Source organism: Cupressus sempervirens, chromosome 10 (assembly GCF_028749045.1).
Source record: "Cupressus sempervirens isolate cs-2001-9-10 chromosome 10, ASM2874904v1, whole genome shotgun sequence".
NCBI classification, from domain to species: Eukaryota; Viridiplantae; Streptophyta; class Pinopsida; order Cupressales; family Cupressaceae; genus Cupressus; species Cupressus sempervirens.
In genome coordinates this window covers 611,813,335-611,831,056 of record NC_143127.1, presented here as the reverse complement: position 1 = coordinate 611,831,056, position 17,722 = coordinate 611,813,335, and the positions used below count along the sequence as shown (strand labels likewise).

General features: G+C 37.6%; 1 protein-coding gene across 1 annotated transcript; it reads right to left on the bottom strand.

The window, feature by feature from the left end:
* Window positions 1-2,004: 2,004 nt before the first annotated feature.
* Window positions 2,005-3,966, bottom strand: LOC149535332 (uncharacterized). Its single transcript, XM_089805634.1, has 2 exons — window positions 2,896-3,966; window positions 2,005-2,723 (listed from the first exon to the last, which is right to left on the bottom strand). Exons 1-2 carry the CDS (start codon window positions 3,433-3,435, stop codon window positions 2,298-2,300), a joined length of 966 nt encoding a protein of 321 aa, XP_089661760.1. The 5' UTR covers window positions 3,436-3,966; the 3' UTR covers window positions 2,005-2,297.
* Window positions 3,967-17,722: the final 13,756 nt, after the last annotated feature.

The window sequence follows — 17,722 nt, the reverse complement described above, 5'->3', positions numbered from 1 at the left end:
GTCAATGTCTCTCCAAATAAACCCGAGTATTAATGATGGCCAATTTATTAATGAAGCCAATTTCAAAAAAAGAGCTAGTCAAGCAAATATTTAAAATCTATGAAAGTCCAAATTGTTGAAGGTGACCTTAAAGTGATGCCCTAAAAATGTCCCACCAATAATGTATCTTCAAATACTTGAAAAAATAACTCATGCCACATCAGCATTAAATGTCAATTATTGGTTTATTAATTTTTGGAACCATATTGGGCACCTTTCAAACAATTGTTTTTAAATAGAAGACATTGTGAGGTTTCCACAAGAGATTTTGCAACTCCCCAGAGTTTTTAAATGCAAGTTATTTTCCATGAGAGATATTGCAACCCAAAATTAGATGGGTATGTTGAGCAAGTACTCCTCATCCCACTTCACCCCTATAGAGGATTAGAGACAAATTGTGTCACAAGGCAGCAACTTGACTTCTGCTCTCAGAGCCAGTCATGTCAAATCATTGTTAATGGAAGGTACCCCACTACAATAGTTGTACACACAAAGAGCGAAACTACTGAAGTCTGCCTCATCTTGTACTTCCAGATCCACTTGAGAGGAAGTGATTGTATACAGATCTTCTCGTACCAGGACTTTGGAAAAGTATGGACTCCACCAATGAGAAAGAGTGAATAATTATCCTTTTCTAATTCAATAGATTTAGTAAACATTGTGTGCTCTCTTTTTTACCCAGTAAGAAGATCAACTGAGAAGAGTTGATTTCTTCTTTGTAATGTACAACAAAAAACATCTCTATAACGAATTTTCTCGTTTTTCCTTGCAAGTTTTTCGTAAGACTTCTAAATCAAATGTGAACAGCCCCTTCAGAACAATTTGAAATAGGAAAACATGTTATAAATAGGAGAACAGATGCCGGCAGAAAAAACAGAGTTGACATGCTTAAAAAGTCACCGGGTAAATGAAAAGACAGTACAAAACCCCTGTTACGTACTAAATTGAAAAACAATCCATTTACAAGTTCCTCTAATAGCAGGTAGCTTTTTAAAGCCCTTCACTGTTTTCCCTAAAGAAATAAGACAAATTTGCAGTCTTTTATTCTGCGTAAGAGACGCTGGATAAACTTGGAAATCGCCCACTTTGGTTGTGCTTGCTTTTACTTTATTTAATATTCCCACTAGTGGCCAACATGGGCCAGTGTAACGCATTAAAAATGGCAGTACACGGCTGATAATTTAAAATTCGATTAGGTGCAGAGGTTAAAAAACATCGGATATCATAATTAAATAACACTTGAATCCCTTAAAAACAGAGAGAGCCGCCATGCCCTAGACGGAAAACAACATGCGCAACTCTGCTTATTTGACTGGAGCGGCAAGTCGGCGGTAAAAGTGCAAAATTTCCTCCTCTGCCATTTAAATTCATAACCGTACAAATCCATGAACACATGACCTGCAAGCGAAATGAATTAGTTTGAATGCAGCTTCTTTAAACCTCCTGGGCAGATCTCGTGATTAAATCTACCGAAAACCCAGCATTCAATCCACCGCCTACATTGATTGTATATTCCTTCCAGAAAAACGCAAAATGGCCTGGTCGAGAACTTGTTCAATTAAATACCCATATATCAGAGATGGACGAAAAACACAAATCAATCATATCCCAAAAGAAGATAATCATTTTCTATGCATAATAACAAAAGATTCAAGGAACCCTGCTTTTACAAAGCATTGGGCTAAAAGCTAAAACATAGACGTATATGGTTAAAGCATTTGTAATTGCTAATGTCGTCGGTGAAAATAGAAATTTTACTGTCTAGCGTTTATTTCCTCGTGTGCCACATTAATTCAACATACCACAACCGTGCAAATCCATGAACATTACCCGCAAGTAAAACGAATGGATTTGAATGCAGCTTCATTAAAACATGCAGGCCAGATCTCGTGAGAAAATCTACCAAAAAATGGCATTCAATCCACCGTCGGCATTGATTGCTAGTATCTCACAGAAAAGATAAAATGATCCGGTCAGAAATATGTTATATTAAATACCCATTTATCAGAAAAATGGCAGAACACACAGATCGATTTCATCACTGTAAGAGAAGAAAAAACCATTTTCCATGGATGGTAATGGTAACAAAAGATTCAAGGAACCACGCTTTTTACATGAAATTCACAAAGCACTGGGTTAAAATGAAAACATTGACGCCTGTCTGAGTATGGTTACAACATTTGTGTTTGCTTTTAAGTTATGTCGTCAGTGTAAGTAGAAAAAACAGTCAGTATAGAGGTTAAAAGAGTATCCATTATCTAGCAGGAAGCGACACCCCATGAAAGAGCCATGAGAAGCATGGCGCCTTCTTCTTCATCCTTGGCCATGGAGTTCCTCGTTACGCCATATCGGAGCAGGCCTTTCCTTATTCTATCCATCTGCCGCCACCTCCTCAACGCCTCCCCCGATCGATTCTCCTCCCCGACTTGTGAAGAATCGGCCTCCGAATGTAAGCTGCAGCTCAACCGCCTGCCATCAAGCTTCTTCAACTTCTTCCGCTGATGACGATGGATTTGCTCCCTCTGGTCTCCAGAAGATGGATTAAAAATATCCCTCTGCCTCTTGCGCTTGCTCTTGCACGACGGTGAAATGGGCGGCGTCGAGGGAGAAGATGGGCGGTCACCGTTGCCTGACGGACGCTTTCCCATCTTCTTATACCTGATTCCGCATGCGTTACAGAGCGTCTGCAACATAACCAAAATAAATTTCCGTCAAATACCGCATAAAAGCCCTAATCAAACATTTTTAAAGCGTATATACAGTGAATATACAGCGATCGTTCGGGGTATAAACAATGAATATATGACGAGCATTAGGTGTATATTCAATGAATATATCAACAACTTAGTAACAAACCTTGGGACCCTGCGGGCCATTTCTCCAGAGAGGAGTCTTGACGGTCTTGCAGTCGGCGCACATTTTTGCGGTAGCATGTCCGTTGCTTTCACCATTTCCGTACCCGAGATTTGACGGCTGAGCTTCTTCCTCTTCCGCCATGGCTGTGAATTTGTCAATTTTCTCCTCTCCGCTCGAAAAACCATCATAGCAATGCGACTCTTCTTCCTCTTCTTGATCAGGAAGACCGACTCCTAGAGCGAGAGTGTAGTCGAGCTCGCTCTTCTGCGCCCCATATTTGATCTCCTCCTCAGCATGCCCCGAAGCTCTAACGGCGGCGGGCGGAGGAGAAGTGCCTTTCATCTCCAATCCCGTGCAATTCACTGCATACAGCGGAGGACTCTTCGTCAACACAACACCCCCGCCGCCGCCGCCTTCCGCAGTGGGCGCGTTTGAAGATTCAAAATCATCCTCCGATTCAATTTTCTTGAGCCAAAATTTCTTAAAATGACTGTGCCCGTATACAGGCGGTGACAAATAAGCTGCCCTACCTCGCAACATCTTTCCACCTCCCCAAACTTTCAACTCCAAAGTCCTCTACAATAAAAGCCTCTCAATCAGAGAAAACTGCCTGGTATTTTCTTCCATTCAGCGCTCGGAACAACAATGGGGGGGAAAATAAACAACTACAGATACCCCTCTGCCCCAAATTTTAGCTCCCGACCGCTAGAAGGCCCTAAAATCTCAGCCTGCAAAAGCAAAAGAGTCTTCTCCGTAGAAATTTAAGGGCAACAGAACAAAACAACAAGCATTAAAGCCCTGATTAGTTCAAAAACGGGCCTAATAACAACAACCCTTGTTCCACCGACCTCACTGATCAGTGAAATTCCAGCATTAATGGCGCAAAACTACAAAACATGAACCATGAAATGCGCAAAGCAGCAGGCTTTAGCACTTGCTATGAACTCTGAACTATGCAACTATGAAACCCAGCGTCTAAAACTTGTCTACTTGAGGTGGATAAGACCTAATCCCTGCGCTGCTTCCACTTCTTGTTTCTTTTCGGCTTCTGTAAGCTTCTTCCTGTTTCTTCTTCTTCATCTGCCGGGGAAAAACAAACAAGGACTGAAGATTGATCGGAACCGTCCATCATGAGAGTTGGGGAGTTAACAGCCGTCCATCAGGACCCACTACAGCCGTCCACACATCTCCATCTGACGGCTAAGACGTACCCTTATTTGAATTCCCCCCACGACACGGGACAAGTGGATATTGATTAAAAGGCGTTATTAGTATTAAAAAACGCCTGGAATTTAGGTGTATGGGTCTATTTGACCTAAAATCCATTCACTTCTATTTGGGTGGGACTGTCTTTGTTTTCAATGTATCTAGCTCATTGTTTGCAATTAATATGTAGTATCTATAGTTTCGCCCCGCCTTTTTATTCAATTGAATAAAGTTTAGCATGACTTGGTGAGTGTTTCCAATATGGAAAAGTGCTGCCTTTTACTAGGTTAGCCTTGTTTTGGCAATTATTATTTGAAGGTTAAATTTCTGTTTTATTGGCTTTTAGTACATGGGACTTTTTCTAAATGAGGTTATGAGAATGAGATGTATATGTGATGTTTTATCATGAACTTTTTGAAAGCGTAATACATGTATCAATGTTTTTTTTTTTTACATAAAGATATAATAATTATGACAAGAAGTGCACCAATAAAAAATTATTGTATAAGTAGATAAGGAAATATATATTGATCATTCGTGACTGTTAAGCATTGTCAATACTTTCAACACAATATGAATACACACATTCTTGAAATTGTCTAGCAATAGTTCAAATAAGGGGTAATGAGCTATGAAATGTCAAGACGATAATAACTCAAGAGAAGCAAATAGAGGAGATCAAATCAATCCATCTGAATAGGCATTCATTTTCATACTAAAGGAAAGTGTTCCTTCGATGATTACCCATGCAAGTTCATTTACCAACTTATAAAATCATCTAATTAAACTATCAAAGAAGCATGCACAAGCTACCTAGCATTCAACCCTAAGTAGTTAATCAAATGAGGTACGGATTCCAAAGTAGGTGGAGATGCTAAAAAATGCAAATGATCTATAGGAAAAAAAGTGTTTGTTGTGAGATAATACTCCCGCATAGTCTCAGTCCAGAGGCTTGGAGATGTTGATATACAGGATATAAACATCGAAGATCTCATGCACTACTTCGACTCGCAAAACTTTTATCAAAAGTTTGCCAACATTTTGATACAGAAAAGTCTTGGACTAGAGAGGCAGAGATGTCACTTTGCAAGATGACGATGTCGATCGGTAAAGATGCCAATGTGAAAGTGCAAACGCTGATCTAGAAGCCTCTTTGGAAAATTAAGACAAAAACCTATGTCCACTTCAACATACGACTAAAATACAACTAGCTCTATATATCAAGGAGTATCGAATACATAAGATTGAGGCCATAATCACTCAAATAAATCCATATAAGCATGAAAGCCTGGACGACAACAACATGATGCCCAAATAGCATAAACATTGAAAGAAAGTGCATAGGGCTAGAGATCAGTATATCTTGCTCAATGTTATGCCACTCAAAAGTAGTCCATCAATTGTATGTTTGTCCTCAACAATGACATGTAACACTACACAACCATGTGATACCCTCAGGCCCTCCCCACCATGCTCGCAAACATAGTCACATAGCCAAAACACACACAACACACATACAGTCAGTAGGCTAACACATGCCATACAAGTGCAACAAAAAGGGAAATGGCATAGCAGTCCCAATGTTATCACTTTGAAAGGAGTATAATATGACACAAGTACATAGGATCATTATTGAGTGCTAACAATGGTTCAATATGAGGACTCAAGAATGGAGTGGCATTGCATGGCATGAGGAGGCCTGCGTAGCATTGACCCTTCAATCAATGTCTATAGTTAGCTAGAGTCAATATGTATTTTCAATCAACATTCAGAGACAACCATATAATGTGCCTTTGATAAAGATCCACAAATGACCAAGCATTTTATCTCTAATTGAGGTCCTCAAATGGCCAAATATTAACTTGCCTTTGATCAACATCCTTGGACAACCATAGCCATGTTTATTCTTATTAATATATTTTACCCAGTATATTTATTTAGTTTTTACTTGATGTGTTTCAATCAACGTCCTTGGACAACCAGGTAGTCATGTTAATTCTTGTTAATGTATTTAACCAATATTTTTTATTTACTTTTTACTTTTTATAGGTTAGCCTAGCAACCTCTATGTGTCCCAACTCGCCATGGAGAGCTACTTCACTCAACTACCCAAACACCCATGATCATCTTGTTTTAACAATGGGGCTTGTAGTGCCTCTCGTGTTTGCAGTCTGTACCTTGTTTATTTTGATTCGAGAGATACTTGTCACTCTTATTGTTTACGTACTTTGAGATGACCTGAGGGTCAGATGTTATACTTTGATTCAGTACCATAGATGCTTTACTGCTATGTTGTTCAGTTTATCATATCTGCATGTTGATGTTATGTAGAGATGACAGTAGATCTATGATGATATCTGTTTATATGGTTTATTGGACATATTTGTTGATTATGTTATGAGATGGATTCTATGCTATGGTTATTTACTTCATTCTTGGTTTTTATGCTTTTTGCGAACGTGAGTGATGTAAATGGATTAATTAGTTAATTAATGTTTTAATTGCTTCAGCTACTATATTATATGCAATTGCACTTGATCATGTGTTTTAGTGTGTAGGAATTATATCCCTGGCAGTGGCCTATGGAGTTAGTGATTCAGCGGTTCATATTTTACCCATGTCATCCCGATATGGTCGACGTACCCTTATTTTAGTTGTTTAAACTAAAACCTTTCGGTGATTAGTAAATCCGAACTCATCTGCATTATGTGATTAGACCAGTGAGCGTGTATGTGCATTTAGAAGTTCACTCTATCGCGAAAGTGTTAAGTGATTTTTCTGTGATTTTGGGTTTTCGGGTTTTAGATCTTTTTGGATTTAATTTCTGGCAGCTTTGCGTTAGGTGAAATTTCGTTATGGATAATAACCTGTTTTCATTTGGATTGATTCGAAGTCTAACTACTCCAGCTAGCTATTTTCCATAATCGATTATTCACTCAAAAATGAATAAGTATTGGAAAAGTGGATTTATTATTGACTTCTCACATTTTAGAAATAGAATTTGAGAGCAAATTTGAGAAATCCTCTTCTGAAGGATTGGCTTTTTGTTCGTTTTGGGAGCTGTGAGCGTGGGAATTTCATCAGATTAGTCTCGTTGGATCCCGCTCGGGAAGATCTTGCTTTGTCGACACTTTCGGCAGATTTGGCGAGGTATTTGTTTTATCTGGTTGTTTTTAGTATTTGCCCCTTTGTTGATAGGTAGGGCTTTCTTGTTTTATTGCTTTTGCTTTCTTTCAACTTTTGTTTCTGGTAGCAATATGTTAGGAGGTTGAGAACTAGTGTTCCCCTCTGTTTCTATACGTTGGTTTTGCCCGATTGGTCAAGTATGAACATTTTCCCTATTTTTGAAATGGGGATTTGGGTTTTTGACCCGTTATGCTGGTTGTTTTTGCATATGATGTCCAATTTCAATTATTTTTGGATTTTTAGGGTTTTGGCACCCAAAGGCCAAATGGGTTTTAATTTCAATTTTTTTTCAAAAGTTGGGGTTTTCACCTCATTTTGCGTGCTGCCCTGTTTTCTCAGGTTTTCTCGGCACAATGTGGTTCATGGACCTAGATGATCCATTTGGATATCTGTCAGACCACTTTTGCATCTTTTTTTGCATTGGGATGTGTGTAACATTCGTCATCCCAATTTTGTTTTTTGGTTGATTGACTTTCTATTTGGGTTCTCATCCAGTCCTTATATTGATCTTCATGATGGTGGTGCGCCACACATGAGTACATCTTTCGAGTGACCTTCGAGGTTCGATCTTTCGTGGTACTTTCGAAAGTTGTGATCATTGGGGTTGGATTGAGAATTTGCATGCTTACGGGCACTCATCGTTGGATGAGCATGGGTAGGGTAGGGTAGCATATGGAGGGGGCTTCTATCTACACAACTCGATGCCTATTTCCCGAGGGTTAGCGTGTAGAAGCTTTGTAACCAAGTGATAATTAAATTTAAACATTGGGTGGTAATAAAACTTAAAGATAATAAAATGATTCGAGATGTGCTCCTTCCGTTGGGAAGTGGAGAGTTGCTAGTTCAGCTTGGGCTTGTCGATGCCAAGCGACTCTCCATGATGTCAGCCCCTACTTAGTAGCCCTTTAAGATGTCTCACTAGGACCTGTAGTTATGCATTGTCCTTGTCTTGGTTTCAGTCATCATACTGCTTGGTGTGTATGTTAGCCATGGTTGTTGTTCTGCCTATGTTTGTGGTTGGATCATTATCTCCATCAGCACGGTGAGTGTGGACCTATGGGTGCCATGTGGTTGGGAGGTTTGTTAGTGACCGGTGTACAAAGATGATCTATTGTCCTAGTGCGACTACTGTTGGATGTGTTCACTTGGTACTTTGAGTTCTGGAGTACGCTTTCTTGTGATTTATGCTTTCATTGGGATGTTTGTTTATCATGTTAGATGATCTTAGTTTTGATACATTCCTTATTATGATGTTTAGCATATGATTGATGATGTATCTACCAGTAGGATTATCTTATGTTTTTTTTTAACTAGCATGTTAGATTTCCTTCGCTTTTGTAGCATGTTTAGTAGTGACATTTCTGTTATGATAGTACGGACAATTTGATCGATAGCTTGGGAATGTTATTCGCAGGGGATGGCTAGGGCCCACAATGGTTTGATGATGCTATCATGGTTGGGAGGAATCGCGTACTGAGTTTGGTTATTTTGCTCGTTGCGATGTTATTTATGTTTAAATACAATGTTGCTTTCAGCATACTGTGATGTTTCTTTATGCTATTTCATTCAATGTTGATTAGATGGTTAGGTTCTAGCTTTCCGTCTTTCTGGTTATGTCGAGTGTTATTGCTTTGAAATGTGGATTTGTACTCCCTGGTGTGGAGGAACTTTCTTTCGTAGTTTCCTTAGCTTTCTATTGTGTTTCATGTTTGTGTGTTGATTTAAGATCTCGCGCAAGGTTGCACTTTCTCGTGTGAGAATGCAAGTCTTCGCGCAACACGATGGGTTTCTTCGCGCAGCTTTGCACTTCTTTGCGCAAAACTCGACATCAGTTTATGTTGTTGGAGTGCACTTCCTCGCGTGAAAATGCACTTCTTTGTGTGACACTATGCACTTCTTCGCACGAGAATCTGGTATTCTTTGCCTTCGTACGAAAAACAAGGGCTATCTAGGGTTGTCGGAGAAAAGTGTGGAAATTGGTTTTGGACACCCTTTTAGATTTTACACCTTCCTAGTTCAAAACAGATTTTCTAGGGGTTTAAAATATATCATTTAAGTATTTAATTTCTTATACTTAAGATATATTTTAATATATGTGACGATTCATTTTAGATAGGTTCCAGACCTCTATGGGCTAAGATAAAGATTCTAGGAAATTTCAGGGCTTCTGAAATTTAGACATAGCCAAATTTCAAGGCTTTGAGATTTCAGCCTTAGCCAATTTTCAAGAATCCGCTTTTATCTTTCAGCTTGGTTGATCTCTTGTGTTTTTTTTTTGTTATGTTTTTGCCAGTGGTGACGTTTGGAGATCCATTGGTGTTGGATGGTTGTTAGTCTTCCATTGTGATCTTTTTTATCTGTGTAGGTTGTTATCACATGCACATACACTTGGTTTAAAAAAAAAAAATTATCTTGCTTTGATTTCATCCCTGTTTCCAAGGATCTCTGGGCGAGGCATTATAGGGCTCACTATGCAACAAATGCAAACAATGTACAAAGCAAGACTAGACTCTCAAACTCATAAACCAAAATGAATCAAAGAAAGATTGATAAGTCTCAAAACAAGATAATAGATCTCTCAAGATTTGACAAGCCACAACCCCTCTATGTTCATGATGTGGTCCTAACACAAACATCAATGTATAAAGAATCAATCTTAAATCAAGCATTAAACATAGGCCAATAAGAAACAAAGGAAAAATACTCATGCACAAGGTTGTACTCAATCAACCTCATTCCCAAGAACACAAATTCCAACATGGACCAAATCTCAACACTATAAATACAGAAGTCCCACGAACATATTCACAATCTCAAATTGCAAAAGTCACAAATTACATAAAAAGACTAAAGTGCAGTCACGAAGGTCATCATCATTTATGTAACTTCAAAAAATATTAAAAAACTCAAACTTTGAGTAAAGTGAAAAGGAGAAAACCCATTTGTTATGTAGCACCCAACAACACATTGGTCCAATAGAATTATCATGTCGAGTGCACATGAAAAAATATGTAGTGTGACCTTACATAAACTTCACATCTGAAATTCAACAAAACTTTAAAAAAATGCACAAAATAAGTAGTGGGACCTTATATAAACTTCACATTTGAAATCACCAAAACATAGAAAATGCATGGAAGCCCAAACAAGCATTGAAAAAACTCACATGTGTGGGAGAAAAGCATAGAGCATATCCCACAAATCAATAATATCCAACCATATAAACACAATTTGAGAAATGAATGAGTTTTAAGTTAAACCTACCTCACACAATGGTGAAAACCAAGCGAGAAGAAGAAAACTCAAATCCCCACAAAATCAAATGAGATCATCTACAAAGTGGCAATCCCAACATGATTTGAACAACCCAATTTACCAACAAAAATCTATGCCTAGATGAAACCCAATGAGCAAAAGATCAATCTCCAATACCAATTGAAAGCAAAATTCTAATTTCTCAAAAATAGAAAGTGTGGAAATAAATTATTTTTGCACAATTTAAAGCCACTTTTTCTCTAATTGGCAAAAATGTTAAAATTAAATCACTTAAAATTAATCAAATCAAATACCACAACTTCCCATAAACCCCACAAGGTAATTTAAATCAATTTTAATTAAATGGATTCCAACTATGAAAAATTTGCTAATAAACACAAAGGAAACAAACTAATTTAAATTAGCATAAAATATCTAACTCAACAATCACAATTATAGATATTCTATATGTACAAAAAGGTATTGGTCGAACACAATTATGCAAGGAATTCTAAATTTTACCCATGCCTAGTGCTAGAGGTGTAATATTATTTAGTGAATAATGGAAGAAATGAATTTAACATTGTAAACTAGATGAGATAAATTCATTATCAATCTACTTTCTCATGAAGCTATTCAATACAAGAGAAAGAGGGGCTTCCAAACATAACTCTCAATATAACCCAAGTTAGATTAGTGAAACCCAAGTAGGATGAAGGGGTCATAATGTTAAACCCAAATCATATCGAAGAAGTACATGAGCAAGTCCTCTTTCATGCAATGTTAATTAACTTTAAGATGTGTAACACAAATTTAAATTGAACCAAATGATTAAATGACAAGAGTAAAATTGATCTAGGTGCTATGTAGGTGGACATAGGTCTATGCTAAGATATGGAGTAAACTTAGCTTGAAATATGCAAGAGAAGATGTTTTTTTTCTATGAAAGTCATGGATCTACAATAGTGACTATGATTCTGACTTTGTTTTTGCAATCAAGATGGAAAAACTAAAAAATATTGAAAAGCCTAGATCTCTAGGTATAGGTCAACCTAAGGAAAACCTAATAGGTTTTTAACAAGTTCGACATGTTCCCAAGGTATTGTAATATTGTCAACCTAAACTCTTCTGGAAGCCCTCGGAAAGTAGTTTTCAAATTCAAAGTTGCAATTATGATACCCTTCTCATGCACACATGAAAAATCAATTTTGTTTATTAGGGGAGGGCTTACCTTGGTCAATCCATAGATTGAGGATTCAACCTGGAAATGAAATGAAATGCAAAGCATTTAAATAAGAAATAAAAATGGAAATATTTACTTTTACTTGATGAAGCCCTTATCAATAGGATTTTTCAATTCTCGTATGTCCTAGATGTTGAATTTGCAATGAAGGATGTAGATGTATTCTCAAAAGTAGGAACACTTATATAAACCCTTTTATCCAAGATATCAAGGGAAGTCGAGTCTTGAATGGCTACTTATAGCTTCCTATAGGGTCTCCATAGAATGGATGATTCAAAGAGTACAAGAAATGAGAGTGCAAGTATCCAGGAATCAAGTGAGAATGCAATGCAAACTAAACTAAGATGAGAACACAAGACTAAGCTAAGATGCAAGAATAAGGAAAGTAAAGCTAAGCTACCAAGATCAAGATTACAATTCATCCAATTTTACCAAGATCAAGATTACAATTCATCCAAATTAAGCTATGTGATCTAAGCTAAATGAAATAAAAGGAAATAGTAAGCTAGAATGCAAGTACTATATAAGTGTTCAAAGTGAGTGCTCAAGAAATCAAGAATCAAAATGACATAACAATAGCATGAACATGGGATGAAGAGAGTGAGGAGAGATTTTGATGTTAAAGAGATTTAGATGATAGAGATTAAGAGGCAAAATCAATGGTGGCGAATTATTTTTATTTTGAATTTGTGCTCAAGATTTGTACATAATAGGCTAAATCAATGGCTATGTTTAAGAGGCAAAAGAATGAGTGGAGGATATTAAGAGGAAAAAGATATTCCAATCACCTTAGAAACTGTGCATTAAATGTGTAGACAAAAATATTTTTCTTTTATTTATAAATTAGAAAATTCCTTTTATGTGCACACATAGGATAAAGGAGATTTCATTTAATTAAAAGGGAGCATGTTCTTCTAATTGTATAAAGACTTAGGATAAGGTGGTCAAACCATAAGATATAATCAAATAAATGATGAAGTGATGATTTGATCAAGGATAAATGATTGATAAATTATGCAAAATTGATTAAGCACATGATGTTGTCTAGCGTAGAGATTAAAAGTGATAAAAAAGGGGGCTTAGAGTTTACTAGACCATTTTTGGGTGATTACATTTGCCCCTCTTTGAGTCAATGTGTGAGTGATCTAGGAACACATTCAGTTAGAGAATGATGATGTCAAGATGATAAGGGATCTAACTCCAAACTAGTAGTGAATGAAGTGTAGTGAGATAACTAACCCTAAACTAGTAGTGAACATAAGTTAGCAAGATCACAAGATAATTCCAATCTATAGTTTGAAGCGAAAACTAAACACTAAAATAGAGATTGATAGACAAGGTAATATCAAAACTAATATGCCCAAGAGAGAATATATTAGATCAAGCATATGCCCCAAGTAAAGCAGATAGATATGGTAGAATCAATTTGCTACATTGAAAGATAGGATATCCATGCCCCACCAAGATTGAAATCAAAATGAGATAGAGGAGATGTAGAAATGAGATAAATTTGATCAAATTAGGATAATATAATGTCCATGATGATAGATAAGAGATTTAGAGATCACCAAACCAACTTTGACCACTAAGCATTGAGAATGTGCCCCAGTTTGACTACAATGATGAAACATGAGAATTAAGCCAAACATATAAAAAATGTGAAGAAATGATAAAGAGAAGAAGGATGAAGAGATAGAAATGATGTTTACCTCAAAATATGTGAAAATTTTCCTCAAAAGGGTCAATCAATTGCATAGAAAAGAAGATAATTTTTAATCGCAATTTTAGCAGTCTAGATGAATTTGGATTTTGATCAATTCCAAAAATGAATACAAGGTGTCAAAATTAGGTTAGGGTGCAAAGTTTGCAAAAATTTGAGAGTTTGAAAAATTAGGTCAAAATGTTAAATAAGGGGTCCAAAAGGATAGAAAGGTGTGAAGATAAGATTAACCTCTTGGATTATAGGATAGAAGAAGGGCAAGGATGAGTGAAAGAGAGCAAGAAATGAGAAAGTTATGATCGAGAAGAGAAGAAGAGAAGATACAAGGATAAATGCAACTGACTGATGAAGACTCTCTCCTTGCTCAAAATGTAAAGCCTAAGATGCAATCTACAATAAAACCCTAACATGCAAACTATCATGAAATGCAAAGTGTGATTTGCAAGGGTCAACTAAATAGGTACATGTTATTATCATCAAGCCTTATTAAAGTACATTGCAAGATCATATAATAGTCACTAGTGTAAAAACAACTATGAAGATGTGAATATGATCTATATCAGATAGGATTTAGGAACCTAAAATAAGCATCAAAGACATAGAGGTCAAGATGACTCATTGTTAGATTCCAAGTTAAAGTTATGAGATTACACTTGTACTAGGACATAAGCTGTAGTGCCTTTCCCATTTGACTTTTGTAAGTCGTCCTGATGGATGCAACCTTGATGATCTTTTGTTGTGATGGATCATGATTGTGACCCTGAGTGGTCTACATCGTTGAGCTGTTTGGATTTATGTTCCTTTATCAGTTGCATTGATTATGCTTTTGACTGATCTTTGAGATTATGATGTGATTTGTGGTTCACTGAGGTTTGTGCTAGTGGTTACCAGGATCGATGTGGTATCATGAGGTTGTTCCGTGATTACCCTGAGATGTGTGCAGAGATTGCACTATGTTCTTTTACCATGCTACACTGGACTAGGTTCCTGTAGTAGTGGTTAGTCATGTTTTTGACTGTGTTTGCTTATGTGTTTTAAATGCCTTTTTAATGCAAAGTAACCAATCATTATTAAATGCTTAAGTAATTAGAATGGATTGTTCTTGTTGGATTATTTGGTTATGTGCTGTGGACATTTACCTTGTTTTATTTTGATCTAAGAGATATCTGTTCTTATGTGATGTTTTACATTTGAGATGACCTGAGGGTCAAATGTTACTCTTTGATTCTAGTATCATGGATTTTAGATTACTATGCTATTCAGTTAATCATATTGCATGATGATGCCATTTTGAGATGACAGTGTGTTTTATGATGTTATCTGGTTATCTGGTATTTGGACATACCTCTGATTTTGTTATGTGATGGATTTAATGCTATGGTTATTTACTTCATTCCTACGTTGTTATGCCTTCTGCGAACGTGAGTGATGTAAATAGATTATTTTAATATAATTAAATAAATGGTTAAATTAAGTGATTTAATGCATTATTGCTTCAACTATGTTATTATATGCAATTGCACTTGATCGTGTTGTTTAGTGTGCAGGATTTATATCCCTGGCAGTGGCACATGGAGTTAGTGATTCAGTCGTTCATATTTTACCAATGTCGTCCTTAAATGGTCGACGTATCCTTAATTAAATGTTTAAATTAAACCTTTCGGTGATTATTAAATTCGAACTCATTTGCATTATGTGATTAGACCAGTAAGCGTGTCTGTGCATTTAGAGGTTCGCATTGTCGCGAAAGTTGTTAAGGAGATTTATGTGTTTTTGGGTTTTCGAGCTTTTTAATTGATTTATTTTAATTTCCGGCAGCTTTGCCATAAATGAATTCCTATTTATAGGAATAGCCTGTTTTCATTTGGGTCGATTCAGAGTTTAATTGGATTGGCTGGTTAAATGCCCTAATCGATTATTCACCCAAAAAGTGAATAAGTATCCAAAAAGGAATTTAATTCCTCACTTCTCACTTTCAAATTGGAAAGTTGGAGAGTAAAATCCAAAATCCTCTTCATGAGGATTTACTATTTTGTTCGTTGTGGGAGCTACGGGTGTGGGATCGTCGCGAGGTTGGGCTCGTTGGATCCAGCTCGGGGAAACCTTGGATTGCCGTGATTTTTAGCTACTTCTGCGGGATATTTATTTGATGGTTCAGATTCCTGTTTTGCCCTTTTGGCTGTGAGGTAGGGCTTTCCTGTTTTATTGTTTCTGCTCTGTTTCTGCTTCTATTTTCGGTAGCCATTTGTTTGGAGGCTGAGAACTAGTGTTCCCCTCCGTTTCTGTATGCTAGTTCTACCCGGTTGGGCGGGTATGAACATTTCCCTTTTTTTTGAGATGAGGGTTTGGGATTTTACGCCGTTATGCTGGCCGTTTTTGCATATGGTGTCCGATTTCATTTTTTTTGGATTTTTGGGGTTTTTGAACCCAAAGGCCAAATGGGTTTTAATTTTGAAGTTTTTCAAATTTTTGGGGTTTTTACCTCGTTTTGTGTGCCGCCTTGTTTTCTTGGGTTTTCTTGGCACAATGTGGATCATGGACTTGGATGATCCGTTTGGGTATCAGTCAGACCACTTTTGCACTTTTATGTTGCATTGGGATGTGTGTTGCATCCGTACTCCCGACGTTGTGTTTGGTTGAGTGATTTTACACTTGTTTTGGTTTCTTTTGGACCTTTGCTTTTGTTCGTGAACGCTAGGATTCGTGTAGAATCCATACTCTCGGATTGAGGTCGGTTGAGTGAGTTCATGATGTTTGGTCTTGTTGCATCATTGGGATTCGTGTAGAATCCATACTCTTGGATTGAGGCCGATTGAGTGATTTAATGATGTATGGCTTTATTGGCTTTGGGATTCATGTAGAATCCGTCCTTCCCGTGTTGCTTTTAGTTGGGTATTTTCTTTGCATTGCGTTCTCATTCCTGTCCTTGTGTTATGATCTTCGTGATGGTGGTGCGCCACACACAAGTATGTGCGCGTACATTTGTTGGGTGACTTGCGAGGCCCGATCTTCCGTGGATTTGCCGGAAGCTATGATCATTGGGGTTGGGATGGGAGTATGCATGCCCACGGGCACTTGTTGTAGGATGAGCATGGGTAGGGTAGGGTAGCATATGGAGGGGGCTTCTATCCTATAACCTGGTGACTACTTCCCAGTTGGCAGAGGAAGTTTTATATAAGTGATAATTAAATTAAAACTTTGGGTGGTAATAAATACAAGATAATTAAAATGTGTGGTTTGTGCGCCTTCCGTCGGGAAGAGTTGCTGCCCTAGGTTGTGCGCCTTTTGTTGAGAAGAGTAGCTGCCTTGGGTTGTGCGCCTTTCGTCGTGAAGAGTAGCTGCCCTAGGTTGTGCGCCTTCTATTGAGAAGAGTAGCTGCCTATACTAGCTTGGGCTTGTCGATGCCAAGCGACTCTCCATGATGTTAGCCCCTACATAGTAGCCTATTGAGTGTCTGACCAGGACCTGTACTCCTTGCATTGTCTTAGGTTCTTGGTTCAGCCATCATACTGTCTGGCGTGAGTGTTAGCCTTGGATGTTGTGCTTTATGTGTGTTTGTGGTTGGATCATTATCTCCATCAGCACGGCGGGTGTGGACCTACGGGTGCCACGTGGTTGGGAGGCGTAGCTACCTTCACCACTGCTAGGGATCGGTGTACAGAGACGATCTTTTTTCCTAGTGCGACCGTTGCTGGATGTTTTCACTTGGTCCTTTGAGTTTTGGAGTATGCTTTCTTGTGATTTATGCTTTCATTGGGATGCTTGTATATCATGTTTAGATGATGTTAGTTTATTTGACGCATTCCCTTATTATGATGTTTAGCATATGATTAGATGATGTTATTTGATTTAGTAGTATATCTGTTGCTTACTGCTGTTTAGCATGTGATAGATGATGTTATCTACTGTAGGATTATCTTATGTTTTTCTACTAGCATGTTAGATTTCCTTATGTTGTTGTTATGCATGTTTTAGTAGTAACGTCCCTATTACGACAGTACTGACGATCTGGTCGGTGGCTTGGGATGTTATGCGTGGGGGATGGCTGGGACCCCCGATGGTCTTATGATGCTATTGACGGTTGTGAGGAACCGCGTACTTAGTTTGGTTGTTTTGTTCCTGAGATGTATTTCTGTACATTGCGATGTTACTTTTGTTCTCTATGATGTTTATTGCAATGTTTATTTCAGTGTGTTATTTGCTGTTGTAGTTTAGAT